Raw genomic sequence first — 18,449 nt, 5'->3', positions numbered from 1 at the left:
CAAAATATTTGTAGTATTCTGCTTAACAACATTGGCTAAAGCATTGAAATTGTAGAGTTTCAAGTTGAACATTTCATTATGGGTGTGGTACATTAATGAACACGACAGAATTAGGGTGCTTCAATACCATGAGTATTTTGAAAGTAATGCTCTGGTCAAGAAAAAGAGGCAAAGGGCAATAATTCTGTAATTAGCTGAATACAGCTATAGTCATTGTGCACTGCACTTCCTCTTGTTGTGCTTTACCATTGAATGATGTTTAATGAAATTCCAAAAAGTAGTTTTCTTGTTATGCTACGGACAGGAAAAGGAACAAAGGGAATAACTCTTGCAATTCGCTGAAATAGAGTTATTGTTCATGTACACTGCAGTTCTAATCATTTAGGGAGAGGGGGTAAAGTCATCATGCTGGAATGACAACTTGAAGGGAAGAATAAGTTTCTTGATTATATGGGGAATTCATCATGAAAAAGTGACATGAAATAACCATTTTTGTAGTACTTTAATAAACATTATCATTTCGTATGAAAGTTACAAACATAAATAGAACATAATTATTGAACTGTTATATAAAAAGAGAACATTGTTTACTAGATGAAATGCATTTATAACATAACATGCCTTGTTTTTAGCTGTTTAATAATACTAAAATGTATGAAATTGGACAAATTGCATAAAAACTGGTCAATGGAGTTATTATGTTAACTTCTCCATTTACATGGCAAAGAAGAGTTGAAAATGGATGTTTTTAGTTCATAGTGATATTAACACAAAAATAGCATGTGTCTTATAGGACAATGGCAAATTTTTCAAATATGATAAAAATAATGCATACAAACTGAATATGTATGAGACTATGCATGAAAGAAATAACTGTTTCTATTTTTCACAAAGGTTTTGAAATACAACAATGCACATATAAGCATAAATAGGCCAAATATGCACAAAATAATAGTAAACAATGTGTGAAAGTGATACTGAACACTTAAAATAATTTCTTTGTGTATTAAATTAATATATACCAGAAAAGCAATACTAAATCAAGTCCAAAATGTATAATAGCATGAAGAACACCCCTTTATGAATATCTTCATAACAAATCAGAGTACATGTAAACAATAATCATTTATATAATTAGTATCAAATGTGTCTACTTTAAAGTGTGTTTTCATTTGCATTAAATTAATATATACCAGAAAAGCAATTATAAAAATCCTTAAATGTATAAGAAACTGAAGACAACAAAGAATAACACCCATTTATGAATATCTCCAAAACAAATCAGAGGTCACCTAAACAAAAATCATTCATACAATTAGTATCAAATGTGTCTAGTTTTTGTGTGTCTGTTCATTATCTTTAAATGAGCATCTTTAAAGTGAAACTCTCATTTGAAATCAATACATATAACAGGGCTTCCATTAAGAATTTGAAACTGGAAGTATAAACTTCCTGTCCATCAATTTTGGAAGTTTTACACTGAAATGTGGAAGTTAAAATCTCCCGAATACAATATCTTTTTCCACTATTTTTCAATTAGAATGTTAAAAATCAAGTAATTTGTAACTTTAACTTGCCAAATTCAAAGACTTATATTATAATAAATCATTTTATTTTATTTTATCATAAGACTGATTGAAATTGTGACCATAAAAGTAATATTGACACAAGGTTTGAATATTTTGAACTTCCAAGCTTTCTACTTTGGTGGTTTTCTTCAAAATTAGGGAAGTTTTTGTACTTCCTAGAAATCAATTTTGAAAGTTTTAACCCATTTCTAAGGAGTAATATACTTCCTTTAATGGACGCCCTGCATATAATTGTATTTATAACACACATCAAATTGACTGATAAAACAATAACTACTTACTAAATAATGCATTTACTGAAATATTGTTTACTGATTTATAACAAGCTTGTGACTCTGATTATAATAGCAGAAAGCATGACAAATATTAAATGATTGGTGATTGCTAAAAGATTTACTGTGGTCTTCTATAGTATCACAAGGCAGAAATACCATGTTTTATGTTCATTCTTATTAGCAAATTGAACTCAAAATCCTTCATTAGAAACATTGTTGTTGACATCTATCAACCCATTTTGAAAAATCAAAACAATAATATTAATTGTGATAAGTCTTGTTTGGGAGTAAGAGTGCATCTTTAAAAATATTGTGTGTTTTTTCACTTTATATGAAATATGTACCAATTCAATTTGACAAATGAGACAAAAAAATTAAGTTAGGAAATAGAAGTAGTAATTGTACATAATACAAAACAACAACAAAATTGACAAAGCTCAATATAACAGGAAATCGAAATAAACTTCAGTTAACAGAAAACATACGTTCAACCGAACAACATTATTGATACACATGCAAAAAAATCATTTTGATTGATCTTGTGAGTCTTCTGAACAGAGCAGTATTTCGATGTTTGAAAATATAAAGCAGTTTTATAAATTCATAAAAAAATAATTAATAATAAGACAACCTGCTGAAATCATTTTAAATATTTTCTATGATGTCTAATGAACAATTTAAAAGACAATTTATGATAGTTTACCGTTCAATTTTGAAGAAAATATACATAATGTCATGTAACCATACATTTTTATAGCTAATACAATGCTTAAAAATCAACCCTTTTCTTGTAAAAATTGATAAAGCTTTATTGGACTTATTCATAAAATGTAATCATTCAAATAAATGAATTTTACATATGATACTAACTCAGAATTCAGATTTAAAAACAATGAATGTACTTTCAAATTAAAATATGTAAAGAAACAAGAACACTATGTACATGTAGGCGGTAATGCCCCTCCAAAAATGTCAGAGTGAAAGTTCTCAACTAATTTGTCTTTTTAATATTATAACATGTAAACAGTCTCTGTAGGTAATCGATGTCTATTTGTTTTATTTTGTCAATGGTATTCTTACATTTAGAATTTTTCACAATAATTCTTCTTTCTTCAACAGTTGAAGTTTGGTCTGTTCCCATGCGTTTGTACTTGTAGTGTGTGCACATATGATAATTACTCAATGCTGATTTGGTTTTTATGCCCCTTCAGGTTCTTTACCCATTTAGAATGTTTAGTGCTGTAAAGGAAAAAATTGTACTTTAAAAGCCATTCTAACTTATTAGTATAGATAATAATACTGCCATACATATACAAAATAAAATATAAACAGTTTAATATTTCTCGACATTATTTAAAAAAAACAAAAACAAGCTGATACATACATGTAGATAATATATAAAGAAAATTACTAAATTTATCAATAAAATTCATCATCATCATCATCATCATCATCATCATCATCATCATCATCACCACCACCACCACCACCACCACTTGATTATTGAATACAGTGAGTTTATAAAACAACAAACACCAACTTTTTTATATGAAATACTCACATCATCTCTATCAGATGTGACTGCCTTGTGGATGACATGGATGACAAATCTGTCTCAATGATCTAACATAGTATTTAATGCAGGCTGGAATTCTTCATAACCCCAATTTGTTGACTTAGTAATATTCAGTCATTTTCCTTCAGTCAAAGAAATTAAACTTCTGATTATCAACCGGCAGAAACTACAACTGTGAAAGACAAATGCACATGTACCAATTATACATTCTGCACTAATATCCGTTTTAGCCAAGAGTAAATTGGTAAGCACAAATGTGTAGTTGTTGTGCATATGGTTGATAATGATTCACAACACTACGGGGTTTTAACGAGACCTACACCAAGCAAATGAATGTCGCTAGTGTCAAAGCTGTCGTGGCTCCCAGCCCGACACCATGTATGTCTTTTCTTACAGGTTTATTTTGAAAATATGCAAATATGTTCATGTATTATGGTATGTTAAAAATAGGTCACATACCAAAACACATCATTTTTAAACAAAATTTTAAGTCTAATATTTTTCTAAGATAAAACAATCAAATAAAAGATTACATACTCATATCATATACATAAATAATGTGCATAAGTACATTTAAAAATATGAAACATGTACATAATGCACAAGTCAATTGTAACCATGGCCCCCCAGGTCCGGGGTTATGCCGGGGATAGCCAGGGAAACGGGCTGTGTTTTTACCTTTCAGGTGGCCCTGCAGTGCCGGGTGAATGCGGTGGTTTTGTCTTCGAGCAAAATATAGCGGGGAATATGCCTTACCTAGGCTCCCTGGGGTGCGGGGGCATATGGCAGGGATTTGACCATCAGTTCGTCCTCGCAGGACGAGGATTTTACCTGGGGTTGGCTGGACCGAAAGTCAAAGTAACCATGCCCCACCACCGCATTCACCCGACACTGTGGGGACACCTCGAAGGTAAAAACACGGTCCTTTTCCCCCGCTATCCCCGGTATACCCCCGACCTAGGGGGGGGGGGGGCGTGGTTACAATTGACTGGTGCATAAGTAGATGTAACATGTATATTTATATTAATATATAATTATAGTACATGTATGTAAAAATATTAACACGCTGTCTTAACATTTAGCAAATAAAAATGATTTAAGAATTCCAAAGATAAATTAAAAAACAAACATTTTTGAACACATCAACGTAAAAAATAAAAATGATTTAAGAATTCCAAAGATAAATTAAAAAACAAACATGTTTGAACACATCAACGTACAAAACTACTCAAAGATACTTACATACATAGCCCTTTGATACGAATATCCCAGTTCCATGCCGATTGTTGACATTCGTTTTTTCGACAGAAAATCTTCTCTTACGCGTATAATTGACCTTACGACAGGATTTGATTGACAGGTCCTATCAGCCAATCAGAATGTAGGGCTGATAAGCCGTGTTGCTATCCGCCATTTTGTCCGTCAAACTGACCAGAGTCCGTCATATACATGCGCTGGCAATTCCTCGCCTTTTTAAGTATTATGGTAAAAATGTGTTGTCATGGCACTTGTAATTCGGATACAAGGTAGCCAGACCGACTAAAAATGGCTTCCAATTCGTTCCGTATTCGAAACCAGCGAGTTATTTAGAAAAATGCAAGTGCTGTATCAGACTCTGTGGAAGACCTCATCAACAGCTGAACTTGGAAATTTTGAAACATCGTTCAAAGGCGAAACATCTATACGTCTGTACAAAAGTTTTTTTTTGAACAAAACTACTTATTTCAATCCACTCAAAATTTATTTCATACTGAAATTGTCCGTGCATGACCTAAATAAGTGTTACTATTTTTAAACTATAAACATCGTACATTTATGCTTTGGCTTGTGTTGTCAAATCGGCATTAATGGCCATTTAATATCCGGTTCAACATGGACACGATTGATTTCATTCAAGATAGAGGTATTTTTGTTTTTATAGTATTATGTAGTTTTTATAAACTGCTTTGCTTTCAAAGTAAATCAGGAAATATCGTACAACTAAATTTTTGTCCGAACCATCACATGCTTCCGAATCTCATCTACTCGTATGGTTCCTATGTAAACAATGGCTTTTGTAGCTGTCATTCCGACACATTTCATAGATTTCTTATTTTCATATCAGCACTTTGTCGACGGGAAATCCAATCAAGAAAACCCTGACCCTCAAGCAGCTACTGTATTTGACCAGCTCACACCAGCTAGGCCTCCTCCAAAACTCAGATAAATATTTGAGCCACCAAAACAAAACGAGAACAGATCGGTCTGAATCGTTAAGGTATTATTTTCTGTATACCAGTAAAACAATTTATTTCACTGTACATTTAAATCAATTATTATGTTCATTAGAACTTGATTCTGCCAAACATGTGCTGTAAAGACTTAGACTTATTATGAATAAAGAACAAGTCAAACATGTACATATTTTCATTGTTATTCTTATATTTTGGACCATTTACGTAAATCTACAATATTTAATGATAGTTCATCCAATGTTCAGAGTCCGGATCACATGCACACTCGATTAACAGTATTCTTTAAGTTGCACTCTCACAGAATTCTAGTTTGACACTTTTTGTCTCAGAATCGGCTTATTTTGGCATTCATTAAATTAAGACCTAATATATAGATCACAAAGCAAACTTCTCCGAGCCAAAATATGATAAATGCAATCGAATCCTGTGTAAGTTGTCAAAGTGATCAATCTGTGAAAGTGCAGCTTTAACAGTGAAAAATAACCTCTGCTAATGCTATATATTTTAAAATATATTTGTCATTGCAATAAAGAGATATTCACCTACAATATCATACATAAACACCAAAGAAATATCAAAGTTTAAGTAATGTTTGCAAAACAACAATGTATTTAATAAATCTGATATTAAATATGCAACAACTGGTGTTATACTCCAGAACTGAAGCTAACATCATAGAGGTACATCCTTCCAAGAATCCATGAAAACAACATGCTGAACAACTTCAAGAACTCTCTTCAAAAGACCACACTTTCCTGAAATAAATAAAAGATGCCAATATTAAAATAAATCAGTTACATGTATTGTTAAATATTTTAATACTAGCTGTAAATGCTACTGCCTTTGATGTTTGCTTTCTACATGTATATCATAATGAAATATTGACAAGATAATAGCTAATGTTTTGTGGTTGTTGTTTTTCTCTGAACAAATAGTCCATTACTTTTGTACAGCAAAGTAAAACTAAATATTATAAAAAGCTTTAAAATAGGTCCTACCGATTATTTGTAAAACTTGTCATCACTGGTTTTCTCTTGCGGTTGACATTGCCTGGACTGACAAATATCGTGTGTGTGTGGGGGGGGGGCGGTTTCCGGTCTTATGCTAGGTCACCTGTGGCGGTAGGCTTGTTGAAGACAATAATAAGGGGACTTCCTTATCTCCATCAATCGGAATACTTTAATGGTGTCAACGGTAAATAGCAGGAGACCCTCCACCAGCCTTAACCGGTAAATGGGGGGGAGGGTAGTGTGTGTGGGTTAGAACCAGCTGCCCGGTCAGCTTAGTTGGTTAGAGTGCCGGGCGGTTCTGGTGGTTGTGAGTTCGAGCCCCACACCGGGGGCACTTTTCCTCCCAGGTCTACTTTTACAGCCAGAGTGTGTGAACATGTTCCACAATTTCTGTAAGAACAAAAATCAAAGCATGTGAATGTTTGAGCAATGCAAAAGTTACAGATTGGTATCACCCACGATTGTCACTTGTCAACTATTACATTATTATTATTCATAAGGGAGAGTTTTCAATCGCTTAGAACTGAAACTTTTTATGCATAACCCCAATAAACCATTTCTGCTCATACTATAGAATACAAGATTATACTGTATAGCTGGCATGTAACTGTTATTTAATGTCACTTCCGGGTTCCCCATTCGGGCCATTTATGATTTACTCATATTGTGCGATGATTTAATCTGTGTTTCAACAATACTGTAAGAAGGACCGGTGTTATTAAAAGTTAAACTTACCCTTGTTTGCATTTACAGTATGCGTCACACACACGCTTTTCCTTTGTATCGATGTCAATATTGACAACATGGCGGCTATCCGATTTTCTCTGACTTGGATAGATTTCACCCCGTAAATGTTAGATATCGTCATTTTCTAAAGATATATCGAGCCTTCCGATGTAGCAGCCAGTTACAAATTCCTTTGACTTCTATTTTTTTCGCATTGTAATTTCACATTTATGATAATTTGTCAGGAATATCGGAAAGCGAAACGACACGAGACGCCATTACTTCCTCGTTTGTTTGACGGACATAGACAGAGTTCGCTCCCTTGATATCAGGGGGCGTGGCTTAGAAGCCGCTGTCGTAAGGTCAATTCACTTATAATCCATGTTTTACTGTAATGACTCGAATTGTTAGGTGTATCGTAATCAACTGTCAGTGTGCACTTTGAGTGTTTACTTATTTTAAACGTATATTCATGATAAAATCATCACCCGAGTTTCCAACTGCTACGATGTAGAAATTCCATTATTGACCTATGAATAGCGGGGAAATACCTTCTGGTTCTAAAAATAGCAACATCCGGTATGTGTTACAACTCGGGGACAATCGTAATAAAATTTTACTAATGTCACCTTCAACACATTAACAAATAAAGTTAGGTGGACATTTAATTCCAATATCGATTAGATTAAAGAAAAAAGATTACCTCATGGTTAATCAATGCAGTAAACATAACAAAACAACACAAAACATAATTATTCCCATTCACATAATTACCGGTCCACACATTTTACATTTCCGGCACATGATATTTCAGATATTTCAGGTAACCAATCGGAAAACGTAGACGAATCGGGAACAGTTATTATACTTATTTGTCGTTCTTCCGATATAATGTTTTGAAGATAAATTGAAGACTATCTATTCAACCATAAAAAGCATTTTTGACATCTATGCAATCGCCACCCATTTGCATTTTTTAATCATTATGAAATAACAGTAAAACTCAACTGTCAACCAACTTAAAAACCGCTCCTACCACTAACTAAAATAAATTCCCATTCCATAATAGGCGCGCACTTCAGTGCGGCGCCAATAATAGTATTGAATTGTGGCAGACAGCCAATAATTCCTTAGCGGAACTGTTCTCTATATTCATTGTTCCATATGTACTTTATCTCTGATCTTTTTTGATCTTCTTGAGTAATATAATTACATAACAGTTTTGAATGCAAAGGTGAGTGGTCACTCCATTGATTGAATGGACAAATAGTGAAGTCGCCAATCATTGAAAAGTTTCGCTCATGCATCAATAGATAATCTATAACGGAACAACCATTATTTGAAAAGTATGTATAATTATTTGAGTTGCCTACTCTACCATTAACAATGCGTATTGATGACGATTGACATAAATCTAATAACTTGATTCCGTGACTATTATTTACAATGTCGACAGAGGCCCGCACAGGGGTACTGTCAAGTTCATAATCTAAATCGTTAAATGAAATATTAACATTATCATGTATAATAAAATCATGTTTTTTACCAGTTCTACTATTTAAATCGCCAGTAATAGCTACACAGCCTAAATCACTGAACTAAGATATATCGTTTTCAAGCGTGTCAAATAAATCAACATTGTTAAAAGCATTATAAGCTGGCGATTCTTCACCCCATAAGTAGCCACCCATAAATAAATATCTTCTTTGGTCTTAAAAAATGAATGATCTAGCTTTAACCAAATAATTGTATCGTGATGATTTCTAATAATTTCAATTCCATCTTTTAAGTGATCCTTATAATACAATACAATACCTCCACTACACCTACGAGCATTTCGATGTTGGAACTTGCGATTAAAATTCAGTGAAATATAACCATTTAAAGAAACATTGCTAAGAGAATTAGTCCATGATTCATATAAGAAACATATATCAGAATTAGAAACAATATTTACATATATGTGATATACTGCATGTGAATCATATACTATTCGTTATGTAGAAAATAACTAAAATCACATTCCGTATGTAACTGCAAATAAAACAAACTTTTGAGTTGATCACGGGTTTGCTTTATTTGGCAAATGTAATATTGTGTTACGACATGTAGCAAACTGTACAAATGGTTATTCAATTCCACGATCCCTTTCTATATAAGTGGACAAAATTTACCGTGTCGCAATAAATGCTAGTCAGCACATACACACACACACACACACACACACACACACACACACACATATATATATATATATCTTCATTTTCAAATCTGTCATCGAATTTTGGTAAATTAGGTCAAATTTGAATGACCTTGACTCAAATCGTGCAACGTGTGTTGTTTACATTTCGCGTTAAAACAATCAGACTGCACATATTGCCATGGTAATATGATCGAGACCCTACACACAGGTCGACTGAATGAGCTAATGTATATAAGAATAATCATTCATCGACGCATTGGTATTTCTTGGAAAATTAATAATGTGAAAACATGCTAGAATGTTGGACTCTGTGTTGATTCCGCTCCAGTGATTTTGCATTTTGAACAGGTGTGCGTATGATTAATCCCCGGTGCACTTGATCGTCAGTTCAGTACGTTTTGATAATTGTCTAGCTTACAAAAGCAACCATAAGGCCCTATCATTCTACAACAATAGTATCTGACATGTCACAGCCCGTTTGAAGTGTGTCCAGAAAGACATTAGAATTAAAAGTAGGCTCAACACATCCCATTAGAAAGATAAATTGAACCCAGTAATTGTCATGCGACATGGAATGGTTGATGCCAGTGGCGCCAAGACGTCCAACAATTGCACAACTATGCATGACATTTCGCACGCGTATGACTGACTATTCGAACGACGTTTGTGGAAATTGTCCTGATTTTAAAAGACATATCCTGGGAGGTACATATAGAGGCATGTTTCCGAAAGATTATCTATACATTTTACTTTAAACAAACAAAGTTTAGCTTGTGGAGTTTTGTAATGTTCTTCTGTTTTTTTGTTTGTGATTTTATGTTCTATGTCTTTGGCGTTTACCCAGTGCTATTAAACCGGGTTTATGTTCAAACTTTTTGCTACTGAGCTTGTTTCTGTAGCTTTTCGCATAAATATTTAGAGCAATTAACAATACAATGGCAAATGATAAAGAAAACAAATATAATATAACACTTTTAACGAGAGTTATGGTCGCAGACTGCATCGTAGTTCGAATGCGACTGGGGCTTTACAATGCCATTTATGTTATTTTGTTTTATTATTTTCTGTTAAATGATGCTGTGTTTATCATCGATGAACACCATCGTATGTATGAATAATAATGCCTATTATTTTGGTTCGATAAATGTTTATTTAAACATAAAAATGCCAACTGATAGAATGGTCTCTAAAATTGAGTACTAAATAGTATTTTTTCTTTCCAAACACTTTTAGAAGAAACAATTGGAAGAGAAAGAATTGAGCATTGTCGAAAAGATCGCAGCAAGTAATTTGTGTTTTGACATTGCCAGCGATATGGAGAGATCCGGCGAAAACTGTTTCTGTGGGAAGCAATAAATGTGAATGATACGTCATTTTTTGTCTTTAATTTTTTGTGTTTGTTTTCAGTTTCTTATCTACCTGACCAAACACATCATATTCATTTCTGTGGTAACCATTTGTATTCGACGCTAGGGCATATTAATAGGTTAAGGCGTTCCTTTTAAAGGCCGGTATTCGTCATAATCGGCAAGCCCTAGCTTTGGAGCCGGACTCTGTGGCGGTTTGCTGTAGAGAAATGAACCTTAGAAAAACAAAAGGGCATTGATGGAATCATATTGAAGGCCTTCGATCCAGGACAAAAGTACATTGTTTCGAACTTGGCGGTGAAATGAGGAATAGAAAAATAGTACTTATAGGTATAATCGTCATTATTACTTAATCACAACTCCATTCACTCAGTTGCATTGACACCAGGACACTTATAACTCCTAATCGACCTTAGTTAAATGTTGCTTATGATGTATACCACATATCACTAGTTTATCCACATATGTCATCCATGTAAATTTTAGCTGTAATTGATTTATCTGTTGTTGATATACATCCGTTGCTTTATTTTACTTAGTTTGCTTTCGAGGGTAAACTAATATTTTATTTTGGTTAAAAAAACTAAACGAGTTCCATATTGATTTTAACAATAATCTCACTATTAAACAGCACTATAAAGTACATTCTATATACTGCTTTATTTAAGTCCCTTTTTTTCTTTCGACGGTAAAATATATCATCTCACCCATTTACAAATGTACGCAATATATACTTTGGTAACCTAGCAACATTTCATTTTTAAACTTTTCAATAGGTACTGCTACACTTAATGACTTAACATTTGTGTTAAATGTGTTATTTTGTGACTTGATATATGCGTGTCCATAGTATGCAGTAGTACTGTTTTTGAATGTTATAAGGGTCCAGACCCCATTGTCCCTTATACATGACAAATAAAATGGGTACTCATTAAACATATAAAATAGCAACTCAAAATCAGATGCAAAGAAAATTTATTTTCTCAATCAAAGTCGTTATTCGAAATTATATGACGGCAATTTCAGAGCTGCTTAGGCGATGCAACCTCCACAGTTGGTATTCACCCAGCTACGGAAGTAAGCCGTTTTGGCGTAGACGCTCGGGTGTGTCACAACACCGCCGACATGGCAACCACTGCGGCCCCATGACGTCACACCTGCGAGCTTTCCCTGACAAACCAGCGGTCCACCACTGTCACCCTAAAAACAAAATACATAAAACACAATAACATAAGATCTAGATACATAAGTTGGGCAATAATTTTGTTCAATTGAAAGATAAAAGTCGCGCTAAGTGATAAATTTAGATATGGTTTGTCAGTCTTTAAGCATAGTGTTCAATCTCAACCAATAGGATTATTTAGGGGGTAATCAAAGGAGAACACCATGAACTCTTGAAACAGAATTTCATCAAACTTTTTATTCACAATTTTACTAAATGAAGGTCATGTTTAAAACAATTAAAACCCCTCTATATAGATTATTGTTTTGTATACCGTTTTGTGAAATGTAAAGCACACCGCTGAAGTGCACGTGTGTCTAGATACGAGCCTGTGCAAAATATATTTTCTGAATATTTAAGTGCAAGGAACAATGATGAAATTTGCATCCACTTTGATGGTTTAGCAAAATATAAAGATCCTCTACCTTTGATGTTGGTCGTTATATCTTTACACTAAACTTTGAAGTCAGAAATACTGGCTACAGTGAAGATCAAACGTTATGGGGCATAAACTTAATTTAATGGTTTTATAAATGTTTATTGTAAGGTGTGTACGCGTACGTGCATGTGCGCGTCTGCGTTCGTGTCCAAATGCACGACAGAACTACTCTGAAGTACAAATATTAAAAATGAAAAACATTCTTACATTGCATGAGCCACTCCCGTTTGCGGTTTCGTAACCCTTTACACACAGGTGCTGGTCGAGGATGTTTGTGGTGCCCCAGTAGTCTTGACACTGACTCTTTGTGAGAGCCGTTACATCCGCCTTCAATAACACAGAACTTCCACTTCCGCTCTCTGGAAATCAAATAGAATGGCTGGGAGGTCCGTCTAAAGTATGAAAACATTTTTTGGGGAAAATGTGAGCTGACATAAGTTGTGAATGCAACTCGTCCACTATTTTCAATAACCACTAAAACACATTTAAGACACTTAAATTTTTCCAAAACGAACAGAAAAACACAACAACTACGCAGTGGATGAAGTTTGAGGCGATATTTTATAGCCGCGATTCAGCACTTAACGACAATGGATCCTTCAAAACATTGACGGTTATTCAATATATTATTTTCCTTGTTTTATTTTTATTGGAAATCAAAATATATCTCAAAAAACTAATACATGAACGCAATACACACACAATACACTTTATTATTTGTTAATGTTTAGTGTTTACGATATGAACTTTAATGCGTTTTTACAATGATACAAACCTTTATTGTTTGTATTAGAACGGGCTAGAACAGTGAAATATTAAAAGTGATATTTTTATTGCATAAAACAGTGAAATGGCAGTGGAAGCAATGGAAAGTATTTGATAACCCAGGGGCAACATATGTTTAAGCCATGTAAATTGATAAAAAGAGAGAATATTTCTTGATTTCAGAGTAATATCGTATCTAATTTCACCAGTGTCATAGAAAATATATTTTTCCTGGCAAAGTCAAGAGTAAAAATATAACTTTTCTATGAACACGATTGAAATAAAATTCGTTCTTGCACTGGTATCACCACATCTTCTTTTTGATTTTTGCAGAGATTTATTGAAATTGTATTTATTTTTTAAAAATAAACCTTTTTTTGTAAGAAGCCTTTGCTCTCCGACTCCTCTTGGGACAAGCCTAACGCACAGTTTTGATCTTCAATGAATACTTGTTGTAAGGGGCGTCCGAGGGTTAGCCGGGTAGGAAATGCTTATTAAAAAAAGTGGTTTATTTTTAAAAGTTTAGTATTTACACCTGTTTCAGTGCAAACAATTTATAAGCTATCACCAACAAATTTGTATTCATGCATTTATGTTTCGAATAGCAACCGTTTATTCACGTTTTCAAAATCGAAAAGAGAATGAATATATTGACGTTGGTCCCGTTTGCTCAAGAAATATTTGAAATAGCGAAAGTGTGATCAAAACAAATTGTAGATGAACATTTTTCTAAGTTTTCGAATTTGTTTTTGATACATGGTGTCATGATACATGGATAATCAATCACCCTCAAGGATCAGTTTGATTCGCTCCTAGACCGATCGCTTTCCAGATGAAATGTAAGGACCACGTTTCGGTTTTGAATTTTGACGTGTGGTGGGATAATTTAATTTATCAGTTAATCGTTGTGTGCATTTACGGGAAGTTCGTTTACTAAATCAGAGAGTTTGAAACGACAGGATTTCAGTGGGTGTATACCAAGTGATAAATTGCGTCATAAATGCAACGGCGGAAGGCATGAGTTTGATTTGTAAAAAAGACTTTAAACAAAGATAACTTCACTATTTCTTAACCATTTTAAATGAAACATAGCGCAGTCTACGCTGCTTACGGAACCCCACCTTCGGTCTTTTACCAGAATTTCATTGAGGTTTTACTTTCTTCGACAAACCTTTCCACAATACGGCCGTCTGACGGATCACTGTCAAAACATTATTTTGGAAACAGGTTTGTCGAAGTGCTTGATAAAACTAATGACTTCATCAAATTTTGGTAATACAACAAATGCGGGGCTCTTTAAGCGGCATAGTCTGCCCTTTATTTAATTTAAATTGGTGTTGTAAATGAAAAGTTATCTTTGATTTAAGTCTTCATATTAAGCAAATTTTGCCTTCCGACGTAGCATGTATGACGTCATTTATCACGTGGTATACACACACTGGGATTTAGATGACATAACATCGAATTGATATTCAAGCTAATGTTTTGTACGAACGCACAGATAGGAGCAATCAGCTTAAAACATTATCAATTTCCTGATAAATGGTAAGTTGTGTGTATTTAAAAACATCCTTATTTAAACATAAGCATTTTTTATATCTAAGTAATACTTTGATAAATATGTACTGGTACGGAAGTATTTAATTTTCATAAAAATAAAGGTTGATACAATGGATTTTAAAAGTAGTTCTTAGAATTGATATTCTCATTCCATATTTTGCAGTGATATTTTCACTGCTGTTAATCCACTAATGAATCTTGATATTTCACTGAACAGCATGGCATAACTCGCTATAAATCAATAGCTCAATAAACCATTGGAAAGCATTTTATAAATCAAAATACACCACTGGAATCTATATAAACCACATTAAAGATTCGGCAGAAAATAGAAATTATATAACTCATTGTAGACTTATTAAAAAAACATACACAACTTTAGTACAAATAAACATTTATTTTGTAATAATTGCCTAAAAAGGTTTTTGCTGTAATGTGGGGTTAAAAAGTCATGGATATCTTTTCAGTTATTCTAGTCTTGTGAACAAAACAACCCAATATATTTAATGAGTTTCTCTTTGTATGTATTTGATTGACGCCATAAAGTATGCAAGATATTTGCACGAAAACCAACTTTTAATTTTAGATAACACGGTTTACGTATTAACCGATTGAGATCGGAGTACCAGAGTCGTGTGATGACAAAAACCAATGACTCGTTTAATTAAGCGTTAGATATATATCTTGTGTCATTTTTTGTCACCGTTAATATTAAATAGAGACTCCCTGAAAAAGACAGAGACGTTAACTTTGTGAAAAAAGAAAACAAACCGTCGACTCCCCATCCGGAAATAGTGCACGTTTGCCCCGAATAATCGGCACCAGTAGGGGCAATTTCAATGATGTTCTTCGTGATGTCAGCAGTTTGAGTTACTGTGTTAAGACGCAAGAGCGCAACATCGTTCGGAAAGCCTCCTGGACCAGTGTTGTATTTGTTGTGCTGAAACATGACGTCATAAGACGCATGGATACATGACGTCACAAAACACAGATAGACATGACAATTTCAAAGGTGATCTGACAAGATTAGATTAGTATAGAGATAATTGTTAAAATGTTTGAATATATCTATAAAGTTTAACTCTATATAATTCGAGATGTAACACACTCGAAACGATTGATTACAACTGTGTTTATTTTCTCAGGTAAATATAATTTCCTTTAAAAAGTGTACACGAATTTAAGCTCCGTTCATAAAACAAAACATCATTTGCTTATAAGTATAAACCAATGGGACACGCCAAACAGTTAAATCAATTAGTATTACAAGGATCAACAAACACGCTGCAATGTAAACTTGTTCTTTGGTTATCAAATTGCTTTTGCTTGCTTTTAAATGAAGGTATACGTGTAAATGCTTACCATTATGACCTCGGCGACATCAAACAAGAGGTAGTTACCAGGATTGGAGAAGCTGTGGAGGTCGACCACTACAGCCAATGAGCTTGCCATTCTGAAACACATTTCGAATTGACGGAGTCAGAATAAAGACGTTTCTTTGGACAATTCTCTCACTTTAAGCAGATCTGAGTTATATTTTAACAATTAATTGAACGAAAGTCAACCTTCAAAATTGAATGGAAATGTAAATGGTTACGCAAAAAGTCATTACATATTCAATATGTTTTAGGCCTTTATCACCCATAGGGAGGGAATAATACATCGTATTGTTCACTCACTGTCCGTCGACGCAGTGGGAGGCAGTGATTGCCCAGCCGTTGGCTATGATGGAGCCGCCGCAAGTGTGGTAGCCGTCCCTGAGAAGGGTGACCTGGTGGGGAAACTCCCCGGGGCTCGCTTGTTCTCCATTGATGATCCTGGATCCGCTAGATGGGCCCATTGACCGGCTTAGATGCAGTGTGCCACCGCAAACCGCACTTGGTAGTTTGGCCATGCCTCCTACATTATAATGGTCTACCTATTTTCAGCATCAAATACACTACCCTGGCATAATATAGAAGATGGTACACCTTAAGATACTTTAGTCATTTTCCTAAGGTTTCAATATGAACACGGGTACTTTATTTGATTCACATCTGATCACAATTTACCTTTATCGTACTCAGTGTGCGTAGGTTTATAATAAGATACATGTACGCTTTGATTGAGCAGTTCACATACATGCTGTAGAAACCAGATTTGGTTATAAATACTTTATTTTCCGTTCAAATTACACATGAACATAAACCTAAATTCCGTTCAAAGACTCAACACTTCATTATGTATTTCTTAAACTTAATTATAAATATATTTGACAAATATTGACTGGATGATTTTCAAAACAACTGTACTCAAACTATCTACCAAACACATCAGATGTAATACCCAACACATCACAGCATATTGTTTCAATTTCAATTTCATTCTTTTTTTTCTCAAAATTTTGAAAATATATTCCGCTTTATTTGATAATAAGTTTTTGTTTTGACGATGAATCTCCTCATAAGATAGGGAAAAAAAACAAGAAATACATTTATAAGTCTGAAACTTCAGTATCATATTTTAAGCATGAAAATCGTATAAAAACTCACCAATAGCGACAGCAATAACAACAATGCTGGTGAAAGCCATCTTTGGAAGATTGAAATGAACTGAGCAGGCCCTGAATATATACCCTAACCACGCGACAAGGCGTGATAAGTACGACACGAGAAGGAGACCAGGTGGAGTACTCGACAGTTTTGGAGTAGGCCTCTTATTGTTTAATAATACCAAATAACCATTTTCGAATGATTTCGTGTGGTTTCAAAATGTTATGACAACTTTACAACCATCTTTGTAACGTTCAATAATACTTGCCATCTGGTAAAGTTCCCGTTATTCTCATCTGTTAAACGCTTTTTCTATTCATTTGAAATAATGTTATAAACAGATAATACGATTTATAATACATTTTTTTCACCAATAAAGATATATCTAACTAGGTTCAACAGCCGTATGAGAGTGTTGTGATTAAGAATCTTCTCTTAAAGGAGTCAGTCACATTTTAAAGAATAAGATACAGAAATATTGAAGTTCATAAATAATGTTGGTATAATACATGTATAACAAACTACTGTTTACGATGAACAAAAGTTTTTTACACACATTTTAAATTCATCTAAATCAGTTAGTAAAGTATGTAAACCCTAGTTAGGACTTGTGGTTTTCAGTTACGTTTTACACAATTTTCGAGAGAGACTCAAGAGCCTTGATTATGTAAAACAGAATTTAAACACTTAAAATTATTCGGAATGCAGCCTCTTTGTTAAACTGTATGTTTAACGCAGAATTCGGTGTAGATGCTTATTTGATTACAACGATAAATACAGTGTTTGCTCATTTATTTCTTAGCGGGAAGCGGGCACAACTCTTTGATATTTTATTTTATATATTAACGTTTGAAATATTCAGCTTTAAGCTAGTTGGTTTAGTAAAGTTTTAATTTATAAAGACGTATATATGCGAACATTATCAGAATTGTTATTCTGTAAAGTGAGTCTT

At 33.8% G+C, this 18,449-nt stretch overlaps 1 protein-coding gene and 2 long non-coding RNA genes across 3 annotated transcripts; 1 reads left to right on the top strand and 2 right to left on the bottom strand.

The window, feature by feature from the left end:
- Positions 1-5,215: 5,215 nt before the first annotated feature.
- On the top strand, positions 5,216-6,579 carry LOC128203140 (uncharacterized). The gene is made up of 3 exons (XR_008255871.1): positions 5,216-5,343; positions 5,545-5,697; positions 6,333-6,579. It is a non-coding gene; the product is annotated as an uncharacterized LOC128203140 (long non-coding RNA).
- LOC128203139 (uncharacterized) lies at positions 5,691-7,761 on the bottom strand. The gene is made up of 3 exons (XR_008255870.1): positions 7,420-7,761; positions 6,673-7,074; positions 5,691-6,429 (listed from the first exon to the last, which is right to left on the bottom strand). It is a non-coding gene; the product is annotated as an uncharacterized LOC128203139 (long non-coding RNA).
- Positions 7,762-11,938: 4,177 nt separating this feature from the next.
- Positions 11,939-16,838, bottom strand: LOC128203476 (fibrinolytic enzyme, isozyme C-like). Its single transcript, XM_052904904.1, has 5 exons — positions 16,646-16,838; positions 16,329-16,419; positions 15,738-15,906; positions 12,849-13,000; positions 11,939-12,180 (listed from the first exon to the last, which is right to left on the bottom strand). Exons 1-5 carry the CDS (start codon positions 16,804-16,806, stop codon positions 12,013-12,015), a joined length of 741 nt encoding a protein of 246 aa, XP_052760864.1. The 5' UTR covers positions 16,807-16,838; the 3' UTR covers positions 11,939-12,012.
- Between the last annotated feature and the right edge of the window lie 1,611 nt (positions 16,839-18,449).

The sequence above is a fragment of the Mya arenaria genome, chromosome 9 (genome assembly GCF_026914265.1).
Source record: "Mya arenaria isolate MELC-2E11 chromosome 9, ASM2691426v1".
Classification (NCBI taxonomy): Eukaryota; Metazoa; Mollusca; class Bivalvia; order Myida; family Myidae; genus Mya; species Mya arenaria.
The sequence above is the reverse complement of the archived record's forward strand: the minus strand, read 5'-3'. Positions and strand labels throughout refer to the sequence as shown.